The following is an 18,960-nucleotide window of genomic DNA, read 5'->3' as shown; positions in this document are numbered from 1 at the left end:
TCCATTATGGGTTATTACAAGATGTTGAATACAGTTAGTTCCCTGTGCTACAGATACAGTAGTGTGTATCTGTTAATCCCAAACTCCTAACATCCTCCCACCTCCCCCTTTGGTAACCATAAGTTTGTTTTCTATGTTTGTGGGTCTGTTTCATTTTTTATAAATTAATTAGTAATTGTTTAGTAAGCTTTACCTACACAGGTTTGTATGATTTCTGAAAAGTGTGCTTGTTCCCACAGTCAGACCAAGTTAAAAGGTGTTGTCCACCATTAACATTTTCATAACGCTTATTCCTTTACAATCATGATTTTCATTGCTTTACAATCCAGATCCTATTATTTCGCAATGAACACCAAACCCTAGAGCCTTGGAGCTCTCATCTTGGGTCAAAACCAAGAGTCTGCTCCCATGACATGTGAAAGAAAGGGTCTCCGTGGACCACCCTGGAGAGACGAACATTTCACTGCTCTCTGAGCTTAGGATGGGGAGTCCGCCCACCTCTCAGGCCACTTTGAGCCTTGGCCAGACACAGTATGGGGTGGGTAAGGCGAGGGCAGGCAGACAGTCTGCAGAAATTGGGGTTCCTTTGGTATGAGAAGCAAATCTACAGCGGGGCACCGGGAAGCTGGAGTTTGTTCAAGAGGACAGACTCTGAGGGATGGCTTTCCAGTTTGTACAGAGCACATGCAGAGCACGGGAGCCTGGGCTGTCTCTGTCTAATTTGTGTTTATGTCCTGTACAGACACAGGCTGAGGGGGATGTGCTGGTGGCCAGAAGACAGCTGGGAACCCCTGGTAGTTTTGGGCATTAAAGATCTAACCCACTGAAAATCCCAGGAAAGCCAGGAGATCTAGCTTGGTCTACGGAGTAGGAGATTGTAGAACTTTCTGTGGTGTAACCAAAAACTGCACAATAGTTAATCTGAATTAAATTCCAGTAAATTTATTGCACCTCAATTTGTCTCCTTCCTTTGATTGTGTTCTCACCACAATTTAGAAGCTGGTTACTTACAATATGCCACCAAGTAACCTTTCATATTCCTACAAAATTGAAATTTATCTTTTGACCCTCACCTTTCTATTCTTTAATCTTTTTCTTTCTTAGAATTTCTTACTTCTTTATTTAGAGTTTCTCTTCTCCTATTTTTACCCCATTTTTGGGTGGTAGTTTTCATCTAGCCATTGGCCTGCCAGTGCTCCAGTGCTTCTCAAGAGCAGGAACCCAGGAATTAAGAGGCAATGACTTAGTCCCAATGTTCAAATATTAGCTGTGTGACCCTGGGCCTTAGTTTCCCCATCTTCAAAGTCAGAAGATTGAAAGCGTTAATTTAAGAGATCTTTTTTAGCTCCAGCAACCAAATTATTGAGTCAGTCCAAGAAAAAGTTTTTATTCCATTATATAGAAGATGTGAATAGAGCAAATAATTAATTTATTAAAATATGTGCAAGATAATATACAGATTATTAATAAAAAGTTAGTAGTACCGATGACTGACTGAATTTACTAGTTGTCAGATTAGAGTATTTTCTAACTATCAAAATTTAAATTTAGCAACTAGTACCGATGAGATGACGTGTCCAACTGGGATAGATTGTGGAGTGTGTGAAGAGTGAGTTTTGCTTATATACAAACTTTATATAGATTAAGAAATAATTACAAGCTCTAGAAATGCTTTTTATGCACAACTAACTTGGTGGTCAGCTTACAAAGATCTAACTGAGCGAGGGCAGGGCTGGTGGACGTAGGGCATCAGTGTGGGTCTTCAGACAGGCAATGGTCAATCTCCTCCCTGGAGAGTTGGGCCCACCTCCATCCCTGGCTCCTCAGAGAGGCATTACTTTTTCTTTTTCTTTTTCTCCTTTATCCCTTTCTTCTCCTTCTCTTTTCCTTTGTTCTTTTCATTTTCTTTGTTATCTCCTGTTAATGCCAAGGCTCGCTTTTTACCCATAGGGGTCTTGGCGTACCAGTCCTGAAATCGAACAGACATTCAGGAAAATATCAAAATGTTGTGAATTCACTAGTATGCCCTTAAAAATAAAGAAAAGCTCACTGAACGGAAGGGGGCAGGCAGTCATTAAACGCTGGGCATTTAATGTATGTTCAATACAAATTCTTTCTACGTGGGTTTACCAACCTGTACTTCTATACAATTTGAAACATCTATCTCAAGGAGTTAACAGTTAAGGAGGATCACTGGCCAGATCTAACCAACGACCCTTCCCAACTAAGTCACCTGACTTCCTGGGAAGCTTGTTCTATCCCGAAGGTGTGGGTTTTCTTGGTAATATGAATGGCTCCCTATGGTTCAGACAAGGCCACCAGCAGCCGGACTGAGGGATACTGTTAAAAACATGGCAGAAATACTGGAGCCAAAATACCCCAAAGCACTTAAGGATTGCAACTGGCCCTGTGATGACATTTTTCTCAACTTTCACATTTATTTGAAATCTGAGAAACACTTTGGTTTATAAGCTCTGTGGTTATATTATTTCATTAAATGACTATGCTACAACTTATTTATCAATTCTCCCATTAACGGACATATAGGTCATTTCCAATATTTTGTTATTATGAACAATGTTGAAATTCACAACTTTTATATCTCCTTATACACAAATGAGAAAACTTCTCTGGGGCATATACACAGAAATAGAATTCCTGGTTGTAGGTCATGAGCATCTTCAATTTTACTTGATATTTCCAAACTGCACTCTGAAGTGTGTGAGTAGGACACTATCTCAGTCTTTGTGTGTCTTAAAGTATCTTTATTTTTTCCAATCTCTTGGATGTTAGTTTAGCTGGATACAAATTTTAGGTAGACAGTTATTTTTCCTCAGCGCTTTGCAGATATACTCTCACTTTCTTCTGGTGTCTATTTTTGCCAAGCAGATGTCTGATCTCCCAATTGCTTCTTTGCAGGTAATCTGGTATCTTAAGACTGGCTTGTTGCCTTGTTCTTAGGTTCACAATAATGCATGTAGCTGTAGATTTGCTTCATGTGTTCTGCTGGTCATGTGGAGTTTGTTTTTAACCTAAGAAGTCACATCTTTAATTCAGGAAAATTCTCAGCAAGTATTTCTTCAAATAATTGTTGCTCTGACATTTTTTCTCTTCTTCTAGGACTGCTATTAGCTGGGTGTCAGTGTCTTCAAAGGTTCTTACTTGCAGTTTATAGGTTTTATGTTTTTATTTTTCTATGTTGCCTTCTGGGGGGAGCTGTGAAAGAGTTGTGAAAAGAGTTCACACCTCTTTTATTTTTTGGCTTTTTATGTTAGTTACCTTATTTTTCGTTTCAAAGCTTTCTTTTTGTGATTTTTTTCATTATCTGTTTTTATTCCATTTCTGCCTGTCTTTGTTTCAAAATTTCGTGTGCATCCCTAATGGAAGTTATGCCTTCATTTATTTTCTTGAACATCTTAATCATATTAATCTAAATGTTTTTGTTTAAACTACTGTCTTTTAATCATTTTTGTTTGAAGATTGCATGTAACACTAGATTTCCTAAAATGTTTTGGAATTTTGATTTTCAGATTTATTTTGTTCTCTTTCTGTCTCTCATTATGCCTACCTCCCTAGCAGTACTGCACTTGCTTCCACGTGGTTCTCTAAACCCATATCCAGAACCAGGACTTATAGGGTGTTTAGAAGCTAATGCTCCTTGGTGATATTGGGATATCAAAGATCCAGTCATAGAAGCAGCAGATTTGTCATTTTATCTGCTACAACTCCTAATCTTCGTTTTCGATCATTTATTTCTCTTTATGCTACATGCCAGGCATCTGGTTGTCCCTGTGTTTGAGATTTATCTTTGTTTCTGGCACTTGGGGATTTTCTCATTACTCTTTTAGCATTGACTCACCTTTCAACGTAAGGTGAGGCGGCCAAGTACTTAAGGTGATGGAATCCTTTACTGCGGCACAGTAGGGAATATGGTCAATAAAACTGGCTTTGGAGTGAGATGTGAATCTTAGCTCTACCCCTTTTAAGCTGTGTGACCTGGAACAAGTCTTTTTGCCTCTTGTGGTTTTTGTTTGTTTGTTTGTTTTGTTTTGGCTGCTGCAGCAAATTACCACATGGCTTAAAAAAACACTTATTATCTTATAGTTCTGTAGATCAGAAGTCCAAAATGGGTCTCATGGGGCTAAAATTAAGGTGTCTGCAGGCTGTGTTCCTTTCTGGAGCTCCAGGGGAGAATCTGTCCCCTTGTCTTTTGTAGTTTCCAGAGGCCACCGGCTATCCTGGTTTGTGGCCCCATCTCTAGCTTCGAGCTAGCAGTGTTGTGCTACCTGGAGTCTCAATGATTCCTCACACTGCCATCTCTCTGGTTTCTCTTCTTGTGCCCTCTTCTAACTTTTATGATTACACTGGACTCACAAGGATAATTCAGGGTAGTCTGTTTTAAGGTTAGCTCATTAGCAAACTTATTCCATCTGAAACCTTAATTCCCCATTGCCATGTAACCTAACATAGGCCCAGGTTCCAGGGACCCAGATGTAGACCTCTTTGGGGAGCCAATATTCTGCCTACTACACCTCATTATAACTCAGTTTCCCCATCTGCAAAATAGGGTAAATGGTGTGGTCTAACTGAGTTAATAGGGTGTCTGGCACATAAGTAGTCATAAATATTAGCTAACACTATTAAAACTATTACATCATTATCATTCAATATTTTCTCCATCATGTCCATTGTGCAGGTACATGTGTTTGGAGAATCCGCAAGACCCTAGTCTGACATGTTGTCAGAAACACAGTTGGGTGAAATTTCTCAGGGTGAAAATGATAGACCTGATTACCAGCAACTACAGCCATGGAATCACATTACTCGGCAGAGTGACAGTTTCATTCCTTCTATCCATCTGCTCAATCCATTTGCCGCTAAACAAGTTAACTGAACATCTAGGTGGGACCAGGCACTGTGCCAAGTCCTGGAGATATGACAGGAAGCAGAAATGGATGTGGGGTCAGCAGAAACTCTGCAAGCCAGAAGGGAGTGGCAGGACATATTTAAAGTGATGAAAGGGAAAATCCTACAACCAAGATTACTCTACCCAGCAAGGATCTCATTCAGATTCGATGGAGAAATTAAAACCTTTACAGACAAGCAAAAGCTAAGAGAATTCAGCACCACCAAGTTCAGGTGTACAACAAATGCTAAAGGAACTTCTCTTGGCAGGAAACACAAGAGAAGAAGATCTACAATAACAAACCCAAAACAAGTAAGAAAATGGTAATAGGAATATACATATTGATAACTACCTTAAATGTAAATGGATTAAATGCTCCAACCAAAAGACATAGACTGGCTGAATGGATACAAAAATAAGACCCATACATATGTTGTCAACAAGAGACCCACTTCAGACCTAGGGACACATACAGACTGAAAGTGAGGGGATGGAAAATGATACTCCATGCAAATGGAAATCAAAAGAAAGCTGGAGTGGCAATTCTCATATCAGACAAAATAGACATTCAAATAAAGACTATTACAAGAGACAAAGAAGGACACTACATAATGATCAGGGAATCTATCAAGAAGAATATATAACAATTGTAAATATTTATGCAGCCAACATAGGAGCACCTCAATACATAAGGCAAATGCTAACAGACATAAAAGGGGAAATCAACAGTAACACAATCATAGTAGGGGACTTTAACACCCCACTTTCACCAATCGACAGATCATCCAAAATGAAAATAAATAAGGAAACACAAGCTTTAAATGATACATTAAACAAGATGGGCTTAATTGATATTTATAGGACATTCCATCCAAAAACAACAGAATACACTTTCTTCTCAAGTGCTCATGGAACATTATCCAAGACAGATCATATCTTGGGTCACAAATCAAGCCTTGGTAAATTTAAGAAAATTGAAATCATATCAAGTATCTTTTCCAACCACAATGCTATGAGGCTAGACATCAATTACAGGAAAAAAACTGTAAAAAATACAAACACAAGGGGACTAAACAATACACTACTATGTAAGCAAGAGATCACTGAAGAAATCAATGGGGAAATCAAAAAATACCTAGAAACAAATGACAATGAAAACATGACGACCCAAAACCTATGGGATGCAGCAACAGCAGTTCTAAGAGGGAAGTTTATAGCAATACCATCCTACCTCAAGAAACAAAAAACATCTCGAATAAACATCTCAACCTTACACCTAAAGTAATTAGAGAAAGAAGAGCAAAAAACCTGCAAAGTTAGCGGAAGGAAAGAAATCATAAAGATCAGATCAGAAATAAATGAAAAAGAAATGAAGGAAACAATAGCAAAGATCAATAAAACTAAAACCTGGTTCTTTGAGAAGATAAACAAAATTGATAAACCATTAGCCAGACTCATCAAGAAAAAAAGGGAGAAGACTCAAATCAATAGAATTAGAAATGAAAAAGGAGAAGTAACAACTGACACTGCAGAAATACAAAAGATCATGAGAGATTACTACAAGCAGCTAGCTATATGCCAATGAAATGGACAACCTGGAAGAAATGGACAAATGCTTAGAAATGCACAACGTGCTGAGACTGAACCAGGAAGAAATAGAAAATATAAAAAGACCAATCACAAGCACTGAAATTGAGACTGTGATAAAAAATCTTCCAACAAACAAAAAGCCCAGGACCACATGGCTTCACAGGTGAATTCTATCAAACATTTAGAGAAGTGCTAACACCTATCCTTCTCAAACTCTTCCAAAATGTAGCAGGGGGAGGAACACTCCCAAACTCATTCTATGAGGCCACCATCCTCCTGATACCAAAACCAGACAAAGATGTCACAAACAAAGAAAACTACAGGCCAGTATCACTGATGAACATAGATGCAAAAATCCTCAACAAAATACTAGCAAACAGAATCCAACAGCACATTAAAAGGATCATACACCATGATCAAGTGGGGTTTATCCCAGAAATACAAGGATTCTTCAATATATGCAAATCAATCAATGTGATAAACCATATTAAGAGACTGAAGGAGAAAAGCCATATGATCATCTCAATAGATGCAGAAAAAGCTTTCGACAAAATTCAACACCCATTTATAATAAAAACCCTCCAGAAAGTAGGCATGGAGGGAACTTACCTCAACATAATAAAGGCCATATATGACAAACCCACAGCCAACAACATTCTCAGTGGTGAAAAATTGAAACCATTTCCTCGAAGATCAGGAACAAGACAAGGTTGTCCACTCTCACCACTCTTTTTTTTTTTTTTTTTTTTTTTTTTTTTGTGGTACACGGGCCTCTCACTGTTGTGGCCTCTCCCATTGCGGAGCACAGGCTCCGGACGCGCAGGCTCAGCGGCCATGGCTCACGGGCCCAGCCGCTCCGCGGCATGTGGGATCTTCCCAGACCGGGGCACGAACCCGCTTCCCCTGCATCGGCAGGCGGACTCTCAACCACTGCGCCACCAGGGAAGCCCTCACCACTCTTATTCAACATAGTTTTGGAAGTTTTTAGCCACAGCAATCAGAGAAGAAAAAGAAATAAAAGGAATCCAAATCAGAAAAGAAGAAGTAAAGCTGTCACTGTTTGCAGATGACATGATACTATACATAGAGAATCCTAAAGATGCTACCAGAAAACTACTAGAGCTAATCATGAATTTGTTAGAGTAGCAGGATACAAAATTAATCCACAGAAATCTCTTGCATTCCTATACACTAATGATGAAAAATCTGAAAGAGAAATTAAGAAAACACTCCCATTTACCACTTCAAGATAAAGAATAAAATACCTAGGAATAAATCTACCTAGAATAAATAAATCTAAGGACACAAAAGACCTGTATATAGAAAACTATAAGACACTGATGAAAGAAATTAAAGCTGATACAAACACATGGAGAGATATAACATGTTCTTGGATTGGAAGAATCAACACTGTGAAAATGACTATACTACCCAAAGGAATTTACCAACTCAATGCATCCCTATCAAAATACCAATGGCAGTTTTCACAGAACTAGAACAAAAAATTTCACAATTTGTATGGAAACACAAAAGACCCTGAATAGCCAAAGCAATCTTGAGAAAGAAAAACAGAGCTGGAGGAATCAGGCTCCCTGACTTCAGACTATACTACAAAGCTACAGTAATCAAGACAGTATGGTACTGGCACAAAAACAGAAATATAGATCACTGGAACAGGATAGAAAGCTCAGAGATAAACCCACGCACGTATGGTTACCTTATTTTTGATAAAGGAGGCAAGAATATACAATGGAGAAAAGACACCCCTTCAATAAGTGGTTCTGAGAAAAATGGACAATTATATGTAAAAGAATGAAATTAGAACACTCCCTAACACCATACACAAAAATAAACTCAAAGTGGATTAAAAACCTAAATGTAGGGCTTCCCTGGTGGCGCAGTGGTTGAGAGGCTGCCTGCCGATGCAGGGGACACCGGTTCATGCCCCGGTCCGGGAAGACCCCACATGCCGCGGAGCGGCTGGGCCCGTGAGCCATGGCTGCTGAGCCTGCGCGTCCGGAGCCTGTGCTCCGCAACGGGAGAGGCCACAACAGCGAGAGGCCCGCGTAACGCAAAAAAAAAAAAAAACCTAAATGTAAGGCCAGACAGTGCAAAACCCTTAGAGGAAAACACAGGCAGAACACTCTATGACATAAATCACAGCAAGATCCTTTTTGACCCACCTCCTAGAGAAATGGAAATAAAAACAAACGGGGCCTAATGAAACTTAAAATCTTTTGCATAGCAAAGGAAACCATAAGCAAGACGAAAAGACAACCCACAGAATGGGAGAAAATATTTGCAAATGAAGCAACTGACAAAGGATTAATCTCCAAAATTTACAAGCAGCTCATGCATCTCAATATCAAAAAAACAAATAACCCAATCCAAAAATGGGCAGAAGACCTAAACAGACATTTCTCCAAAGAAGATATACAGATTGCCAACAAACACATGAAAGAATGCTCAACATCACTAATCATTAGAGAAGTGCAAATCAAAACTACAATGAAGTATCATCTCACACCAGTCAGAAAGGCCATCATCAAAAAATCTACAAACAATAAATGCTGGAGAGGGTGTGGAGAAAAGGGAACACTCTTGCACTGTTGGTGGGAATGTAAATTGATACAGCTACTATGGAGAACAGTATGGAGGGCCCTTAAAAAACTAAAAATAGAAGTACTAAAGGACCCAGCAATCCGACTACTGGGCATATACCCTGAGAAAACCATAATTCAAAAAGAGTCATGTACCACAATGTTCATTGCAGCTCTATCTACAGTAACCAGGATGTGGAAGCAACCTAAGTGTCCACCGACAGATGAATGGATAAAGAAGACGTGGCACATATATACAATGGAATATTACTCAGCCATAAAAAGAAAATTGAGTTATTTGTAGTGAGGTGGATGGACCTAGAGTCTGTCATACAGAGTGAAGTAAGTCAGAAAGAGAAAAACAAATACCGTACGCTAACACATATATATGGAATCTAAAAAAATAAAATGGTTCTGAAGAACCTAGGGACAGGACAGAAATAAAGACGCAGATATAGAGAATGGACTTGAGGACACGGGGAGGGGGGAGAGTAAGCTGGGACGAAGTGAGAGAGTGGCATGGACATATATACACTACCAAATGTAAAATAGATAGCTAGTGGGAAATAGCCACATAGCACAGGGAGGTCAGCTCGGTGCTTTGTTACCACCTCGAGGGGTGGGACAGAGAGGGTGGGAGGCAGACACAAGAGGGAGGAGATATGGGGATAGATGTATACCTATAGCTGATTCACTTTGCTATAAAGCAGAAACTAACATACTGTTATAAAGCAATTATACTCCAATAAGGATGTTAAAAAAAAAAAAGAAATGGATGGGGGTGATGGGGTTAGTGGTGATGGTGGTAAAATGATTTCGTTTCCCTGAAAAATGAAAAGTGATCAAATGTGCCAAGAATGGATGTGAGAAGCATATGCTTTCTCATCCCAGGTTATAAAATGGTAGCATTTCCTTCTTTTGATTAGTATGATCGGTTCCAGTTATTGGACCTTAAGCACTTGTAACATAGAAAAACTTCTAGAGATCATTTCGGAAAGTTAAAAACCCAGCTAAGAGAAAGCATAGCTTTTAACACCTAAGCTTATCTCCTCAAAGTAAGGAGAAACATTATTTTAGAAAGAAGAAACAACCTAGGGATTTCTGAAAAGGATATATTGCTTGAAGAGGATGAATATTTGCAATTAATACTAACAAGGTTTAAATAGTTAACAAGTATATCAGACACTTGGCAAAAGCTCCAGCTTGGAGTTGGAAATATTTCTTTTGAGTTTTTCTAGAGCGGGGGTCAGGAAACTATGGCTGATGGGCCAAATCTGGTCTGCTGCTTGTTTTTGCAAATAAAGTTTTATTGGAACTCAGTCATACTTAGTCATTTACGTTCTCTGTCTGGATGCTTTTGTGCCATGATGCAGAGTTTAATAGTTGTGACAGAGACTGCATAGCTCTCAAAGCCTAAGATAATTGTTACCTGGCCCTTTTTGGAAAAAGTTTATCAACCCTTGTGCAGATCATTATTTGGGGGATCAGTATTGAGACTGTTTTCAACCTTCATTGAAGCATCAGCAGCCAAGCAGAGGGGAAACAGTTTCTAGAGTTGGTGGAAAAGTGACATGTCGTAGAGGGAATTCCCCTAATCCCAAGCAGGCTTTCAGAGACAAGAGGCTTGAACTGGAATTCCAGCTCTCTTTCCGGTGACTGCATGGCCAAGATGGTGGTGGATATAATTGCATGGATACAGTTTTCCTCCCTTTTTTTCCAGTTGGCCAAGAAAACTAACTTTAGGTTCAGGAAGAGAACACAACTGTACTCATTCTTATTAAAAGGATTTGGAGGTGTTGCCTGCTGGCCTGGGCCCTGGGGACGAAGGGTCTAAAACTGATTGTGCCTGGAAAAGGCACATCACTCTTGGCTAGTTCTTTTCCTCCCATATCGAGGGATATGGAAGAGTTAATTCTCAAAGTCTCCTCCAGATCTAAAAAGTTCTGTGAATATATCAGAGTGTGTTCAAAAATACGAAAACAAAACGTTGGCGAATTTTCTTGTGATTTCCTATCGCAAGTGTACTGGAAGATGAAGTGTACCAGGGCAAATATGGAGCAAAAGCAGCATTGGCTGGGAGTATACTATTTAGGGAATGTTTTTTCCATGCAAAACTTGTTCCATTATGTGAATTATGAAGTAAACACCAGTGAGAACAAAGAGAGGGGTGCGTGTGTGTGTGTGTGTGTGTGTGTGTGTGTGTGCAAATCCAATGGTTTTGAAGCTGCTACTCAATTCTGTAATTTGGCTGTTCATTTATAAGGTCATGGATCACAATTTTCCTAAAATTTGGAAGACATGTGCTTTACTGATAAGGCCAGAAAAATACCGTGGCCCCTAAATTTCGAGTTTCTAAATTTTACTGGGTATGGTAGAGTCCAAATGCATGAAACCCAGGAGACTGGAGGGAGGAGGTGACGTGACAAGTGTTTGCTGCTAGGACCTGGCCAGATAGGCGTTGCGTTTACCTTAAAGCTCTCTTCTTCCTCCTGGTAGACGGGGTTCATGCTGGAGAGAGACGCGATGAACTCGAGGGCGGTGAGCGGCTTGTGAGACTGCTGCCGGATTCTCCGCTCCGTGAGCACCTCCCTCACCACTTGGACGATGGTACCCTGGGTGAAGCCATCGGTGATCTTTGCCAGGCAACTGACGCTCAGGGCACCAGTGATGACTCCGCCGTTGCGCTGAATGATCTCTTTCCACAAAACTGTTGTATCCAAAATGATGGAAAAGACAGAGAACAGGAGTCACCACAGAGAAAGCAGCATTAAAACAGTTCCCAGGACAAAGCTGTGACTCACCAAGAAAGGAGAGCACAGGAGGTCTGCTCCAATTTGTAATTCAAATGAGCAGGAAGCCACATAACCAAATGCTCTGCCCTGAGTGATTTTCAACCTAAGGGATGCACATCAATGGCCCTGAGGTCTACAGACTACGAGCCCCTTGAATTGACAAGGAAAAATTAAACTAGGGTCAGTGTAGTTTTAGGGTGGTACCTTCAAAGATGTTCAAAATCTTCCAAAATTGGAAATTTCCGTGGGTGTCTATGGCATCTGGCTAAGTAGGAGTCTGACTTGTTTGAGCTATAAAGTTCGCTTCTTACATGATTTTTATGCGTGGAATTGGAATGCAGGGTCCAATTTCTATCAGCCACGGCAGGGCTCGGTTCCCGTTGGGTGTAAGACACTGTCCCACACGTCCTATTAGACAGAGCAACTGGACCCTCTATCCTCTGCCCCCAACAATGGAGAAACATGCACAGATGAACAGATCTACCAGATGGGTGTCCTGTTGTTGTGTGGGTCAGTGGGACCTGGGGTAACCGGGAGATTTCACTTAGAACGTAGGGATGCTGTGAAGATGCATTATGAAATTATCCCTGATGTTTACTTAACCTTAGAGAGAGGATGGTCTCCCATACAACAGTCGAGACGAGATTACACTTTGAGAACTATGTCTATTCTGTCAAGAGAGGCTCCAGGGAAATAAATGAGACTTGCTGTGGTGTGTTTAATTCTATCCAGAAAGTGAGGAAGGATGCAGGCAGGGTAAGGCCTTCCGTATCAGAACCAGCCGCGGTACTGAGAAGATTTGGCCAGATGTCTCTAGAGCATTTTGACCTTCTTTGAGGAATATTTGAAACAGTTTTAAAAAAATTGAAGATTACTGCATGATCTGAGCACTGTCAGGTGTGTGACATGACTGCATCATCCAAATACATTGATCCAAAAATACCTGATGAAATGAAAAGGTCCAATAACTGTCAAGGGATAGAATGACTTGGAACGTAACTAGAACCCACATCAGAGTCTGGCTTTTGGGGCCACGAGTTATTCCAACAATGCGCCTCCGCTGTCCTCCTTGGCAGGGGATCCTTGGCCCCAAGGTGAGCTGAGTTGCTGGGAAGGGGTGCATGTTATCGTGGGGCCTGTGGTGTCTTCCAATGGTGGAAGGTTAGCTATCAAGGGATGAAAGCTGCAGTGAGACCAGCAAGGGCCACGGGGGGCACCCAAATTTGCCTAAAGCAACATCTTCCTCCTGCGTCTACACTGCTACTTCCTTGGTGGGTTTATTTGAACCTGAACCCATCTAAGGTAAAAGTGGGAGTAGAAAGATTTACTTCTCAAGCTGCTATGAGAAATAAGGACAAGAATGTGTACAAATCACTTGGAAGAAACTGTTCTGGCATATGGTGGACACTTTCTCTTCTGTAGCTTTATTACTGTTATTTCTGTAATTTTATTACTATCAAGTCATTCCACTTTGTACCAAAGTTTCCTAATGCTCAGTAAAACATCAATTATAAAAGCTAACACAAAATAAACTACAGAGTATTTCTAAGCATATCTGTGTAAAAGACAGATTGGAGAAGGGGAGGATTACCCTTATCTAAATACAATTGTTGTAGAGTTAGACATCAGGAAACACAACCCGTGGTAAAAAAACACAGCAACAACGACAACCAGATGACACCATCCCTTGGGATCTCGTCTGTCTCCTGTCCTCATTCATAACATCTAGAAGCTGTGAAAATAGGTCTGAGTGGTGACTCTGGGTGCTGAGAAGGGAACACGTTTTACGGGACAGTCACTGGTGAGAACCCCTAAACCTGAGGACCTGGTAGATACCCCAGGCTGGGAACCCAGAGCAGCTTCAGACTTGGGCACCCGTGGGTGAAATTCCTACCTGCAGCGTGGAGGGGACAAACAGTGAGGGACGAGGGCTTCCCAGCGACAAATATCAGCTCTCCCGTGCCTCCCTGTTAAGCTATGAAAGTCACAGCCTCCCTGTATTTTAACACAAAAATCGCTGCAAGTAAAGATTCAGTAGTAGTGATGCAGATGTCGGGATTAACAGATACACACTACTATATATAAAGCAGATAACCAACAAGGACTTACTGTATAGCACAGGGACCTCTACTCAGTATTTTGTAATAACATATAAGGGAAAAGAATCTGGAAAAGAATATACATATATACATACAACTGAATCACTGTGCTGTATACCTGAAACTAACACGATATTGCAGATCAACTATACTCCAATAAAAAAAATAGTGATGCAAAAAACGACAATTACTCTGGTCTAGTGTGGACATGTAAACACCCTATTGACAATGAACATGTATGATATTCGTGTAAAGTCTTGGTCAAGCTTCGTCAAAATACCTAAAACATTGATGACTTCCCCAAGCTCATCATTTTTTAATGGTGGTGCAGTCACAGTTGCGGTGCGACTTGCCCACTTGCCCCCAGCCATCTCCAGATCCAGAGAAGGGGAGAGAGAATCAGGCTTGACTTCCTTCTCATGTTTGATGAACCAGACTTACTAGCCTTTAAAAGAACAGCTTCTACTGATTTTACAAAGCCACTGGGTCATGGGTTCTTGGCCCTTAAATAGCTGCTCTGGGGCAAAGAGGGGATTCAGGCATGGAGGGAGCTCTAGCCTGGTGGCTCATTGCAGTGGGAGCCCCACAGCCTGTACGGGAGCCACGAGCAGGCTGCCAAGCCTTTGGTCCAGCGGGGGAGCAGGGGTGGTGGTGGGCACAAAAGCACACCAGGCTTGGGGACTGGCAATGGGTGTGGCCGTGAGGACCAGAGGCCATGGCTACAAAACGGTTCAAGAGAGCCGAGGGGCTCTCTGGACCTGCTGCCATGTTTAACCTTCCTTTCTCGGATGTGGAGGGTTCCTCAGTTCTTCAGGCTAATCTACATCCCCTTCCCCTTCTTTAGGCTGAAAGGAATCTGGTCTTTGGGGCCCCTTCTCTGCTTTTGGCATCCCCAATTGATTCTATCCTGGCTAGTGCTTGAGATGACATAGTCTCTTAAAATTCATTTTTATTTGGGATTTTGCAAAAGCACAAGAGGGTGAATAATGTGATTTGGATGAGCTTCTGGCCTCCGCCGTCTAGAATTCCAGAAAAATTGGAAGACATGGGCTGATAAAAAGAAACGAAATTGAGTTACTTGTAGTGAGGTGGATGGACCTAGAGTCTGTCATACAGAGTGAAGTAAGTCAGAAAGAGAAAAAACAAATACCGTATGCTAACACATATATATGGAATCTAAAAAAAAAAAAAAAGATTCTGAAGAACCTAGGGGCAGGACAGGAATAAAAACACAGACGTAGAGAATGGACTTGAGGACACGGAGAGGGGGAAGGGTAAGCTGGGACGAAGTGAGAGAGTGGCATGGACATATATACACTATCAAATGTAAAATAGATAGCTAGTGGGAAGCAGCCGCATAGCACAGGGAGATCAGCTCGGTGCTTTGTGACCACCTAGAGGGGTGGGAATAGGGAGGGTGGGAGGGAGACGCAAGAGGGAGGAGATACGGGGATATACGTATATGTATAGCTGATTCACCTTGTTATACAGCAGAAACTAACACAGCATTGAAAAGCAGTTATACCCCAATAAAGATGTTAAAAAAAAAAAAAAGAAAGATATGGGCTGGACCCCTCTGAGCAGACACAGGGTCTAAGGTGGGGGGCCTGTGATGAATCGGGTTATTAGCGGAACAGACCTTGGGGAAGAGAGACGGGAGGAGGCATGAGGAACGTGGAGAGAAGGAAGCCCAAAGGGATTTCTGGGGACTAGACATGGCATTAATCAACCTGGGGGTGGATTTTCTTTGCAGAGACATTTTGAAGGAAACCGCTTCATTTGGGGAAAGGAGGTAGATATTGAATTATATTCGGTAAACCTTAAGGACTGTGTTTCCTCTGGCTGATCTACCCTTCTCTTCTCAGCCCTGTCACTCCCCCGCACCGCCTGGAGAACCTGAGAAGTTGGATTGTGAGTGTTCCATGCACCTTTGGCCCCCCGCTGCCAGCAGATAGATGGACAAGCAAGGGCCCAAGTTATGGATTTGCAGCCCAGGCTTTACAGGATGCAAGAGACCGTTTTTGATCATTGCAAAGACAGGAATAGTCTTTCTTTAAGATAGATGTCCCAGCCACTGTGGCTATGGTAACTTCAAGGTCACTGGAGGAAACGCTGGGCAGCATTTATGATGTTGGCGAGAACGGCAGCCTGAACAAATCGCCCACCGAGAAAGAAATATGTGAGACACATGTGGTTGAGTGGACCGAGCCCTGGGCCCAAGGTGACCACTGCTGCAGGTTTATCATCTGCCCACAGGTGAAGGGAAGCTTCCTCCTTCCTCTCCCACGATGCTGCCGTGAGCGGATTCAAGTTGGAATCTGTCTTGTGATCTGAGTCCCTAGAGAGGCCTGGCACTTTATCAAAAGAACACAACTGTCCTTGTTATACATCAATAGCTTCATTTCGAAAGGGCCTATGGTTTTGTCAAACAATCAAAACTGTTCAAAGTCAAGAATAATGTTCTAGCCCCTGAAAATTAATAATACTCTACCTTATTCCATTAAGATAGCTTAAAATATATATACAATACAGAGAGAGAGAGAGAGACAGACACAGAGAATCTAACCAAGGGGCACGAGAGTGGGAAAGCTCTGATGAAGCCAGGAGCGTGGACTCCTCTGTAGTGGGCAGAGAACGCTGGTGCTCACCCACCTCTGTGCTGACTCCTTCCTTGGCTAAACTACACATCCCTGCCCCTTTGAACCTTGGTGGGGCCTCGTGAGTCATTCTGGCCAATGTGGCTAGAAGAACAGTTGGCCCCTCCTCAGTCTGGTCCCTAAATCTCCTAAGAGATCATTTATACTATCTTTCTTTCTTTTCCTTTGATGCTGGCTGGTTGCAAAGGATCCAGTGGAGGGCTTGTAGGCCCCAGAAGATGGAGAAGTCCCTAGATGGGTGGAGAAATAACTGGGCCCAAAGTCTTCCCGTGTTTGCATATAACACTGTGATTATGATCACACTTTATCAAGACAGAAACGAATGCATATTGCAAACGGAGTGGCTAATAAGCTAAGAGTTTATAATGTATGGGGAGTAAAGGGTTGTTCTTCTAGCAAATCACACTGACCAGGAACTTAAGATCAACCAGAAAGGGCCATATATCCTCTCTGTTTTGGTGGTGCTATTGTGACTAATGAAGGATTAATAGAAACCAAATCTGACCTAATAGTTTTTATTATTATCAGCAATGCACCATGGCTACCATATCATCGCTACCACCATCTCCTCTACCATGACCGTCACCATGACCACCATCATCTCCATCACCAACAGGCTGTGGTCATGACCACCATCATCTCCATCACCACCATGCTGTAGTCATGAGCACCATCATCTCCATCACCACCATGCTACAGTCATGACCACCATCATCTCCATCACCACCATGCTGTAGTCATGACCACCATCATCTCCATCACCACTATGCTGTGGTCATGACCACCGCCATCTCCATCACCACCAGGCTGCGGTCATGACCACCAGCATCTCCGTCACCTCCAGGCTGCGGTCACCATCACCGCCATTTCCAACAGCACCATCATCATCTCTAAACCAAATCTACCACCACCACAACTACCATGGGCGGCCAAGACGACCTCTCAATGAGTCGCACCTTTGGTATTCACACGCTGTGTAGTCCACTGTCCTTGAACTTGGGCTGGCCCTGTGACTTTCTCTTGACCAGTAGAGTGTGGTGAAAGTGACTCTATGTGACTTCTGCAGCTGGGTCACAAGAATCCTTCCAGCTTTTGCCTGAACCTCTTGAAACGTTTCCCCTTAGGATGATTCCCCTGGGGACCTAGCTGCCGTGCTGTGGAAGGCCACGGGGAGGCGCCAGATATGGGAGGTCTGATCACCAGCCCCAGCTGAGCTCCCGGCTGACGGCCAGCAACAACACAGTCATGGAGGGAGGGAATGGTCTTGGACGTCCAGCCCTGTCCAGTCTTCAGATGACTGGAGTCCCAGCCGCCGTTTACTGCACCATCATGAAACACCTTGGGGAGAACTCCCCCGCTGAGCCCAGTGGCCCCTCAGAATCATGAGAGGCGTACTTTGTTTTTTCAAGCCACTGGGGAGGTCTGTCACACAGCAATCGATCATGGAAACCACCACCAGCACCACTGCCGGCTCCCTGGGCCATTTACCAACCTGCCATTTAAATATTCCTCCTCCACGCCCACCAACACCGCCTTCTCCCCTCCACCCGTGCTCTCCGGGAGCTGAGATGGTGCTGGGCATTCTAGCCATCTCATATAAGGGTCACCACAGCCCTGTGAACTGAACAGTTCTCCTACTTTAGAGTTGAGAAAATGGAGGCTCAGAATGTCAGCCTACTTCTCAAGGTCATCAGCCATTCAGGGGGAGAGCCAGGATCAGAACCAGGGCTCGTCAGAACCCACGTGCCGTGGCTCTTCCCAATTTCATTGCACTGCCTCCCAGGGTCACTTTTTTGTATTGTTCCCATCTAAAAATAGGTTTCAAAAGAAGTGATTTTGAATCTGTCTATCCAAGGGAAAAAACGGAGAAAAAGTAAGCTCTGGTTGTATTTAGTGTTTAAGTAAATCAACATTCTCTTGGACTAGTATTTTGAGCCTGGAAAAAAAAATCGACCAGGTGAAAAGAAATGCTGTTGCACGGGAAAGACATCACCACCACGGGGACAAGCTGAGTGACCCTAATCTACCTGTCACAAGAAAAATTCTCACCCACAGGGGTTTTTGTCTCCTTCAGGGCTCAAAATAACAATCCCTGTCCAGTTTCCTTTTGTCTTGGGTAAAAAGAATTACGTTAACAACAGAACAGAGATCTGTTGCTCTTGGGACCTGGTGTTTATGTATATGGCTTGGAGTTCGGCTGATGTCCTGGGGCACTGGGACTTACATCACCTTCTGATGGTCACTGGTGACGAAGGCCACCCTTCTGGCTCAAGCCCACATGCCTGCAAACCCACAAAAGACGGCCCAGCCTCGGTT

General features: G+C 42.5%; 1 protein-coding gene across 1 annotated transcript in view; it reads right to left on the bottom strand.

Moving 5' to 3' along the window:
- Positions 1 to 1,753: 1,753 nt before the first annotated feature.
- Positions 1,754 to 18,960, bottom strand: part of DRC11 (dynein regulatory complex subunit 11) — a gene marked incomplete at its 5' end in the record, with an annotated part of 169,612 nt that continues 152,405 nt past the window's right edge. Inside the window, 2 exons of the mRNA XM_079710231.1 lie at positions 1,754 to 1,969; positions 11,565 to 11,803. Coding sequence (XP_079566357.1) covers positions 1,835 to 1,969; positions 11,565 to 11,803 — 374 coding nt within the window. The 3' untranslated portion in view covers positions 1,754 to 1,834. The remainder of the gene's footprint in view (positions 1,970 to 11,564; positions 11,804 to 18,960) is intronic.

The sequence above is a fragment of the Hyperoodon ampullatus genome (assembly GCF_949752795.1).
Source record: "Hyperoodon ampullatus genome assembly, chromosome: 8".
Classification (NCBI taxonomy): Eukaryota; Metazoa; Chordata; class Mammalia; order Artiodactyla; family Ziphiidae; genus Hyperoodon; species Hyperoodon ampullatus.
The sequence above is the reverse complement of the archived record's forward strand: the minus strand, read 5'-3'. Positions and strand labels throughout refer to the sequence as shown.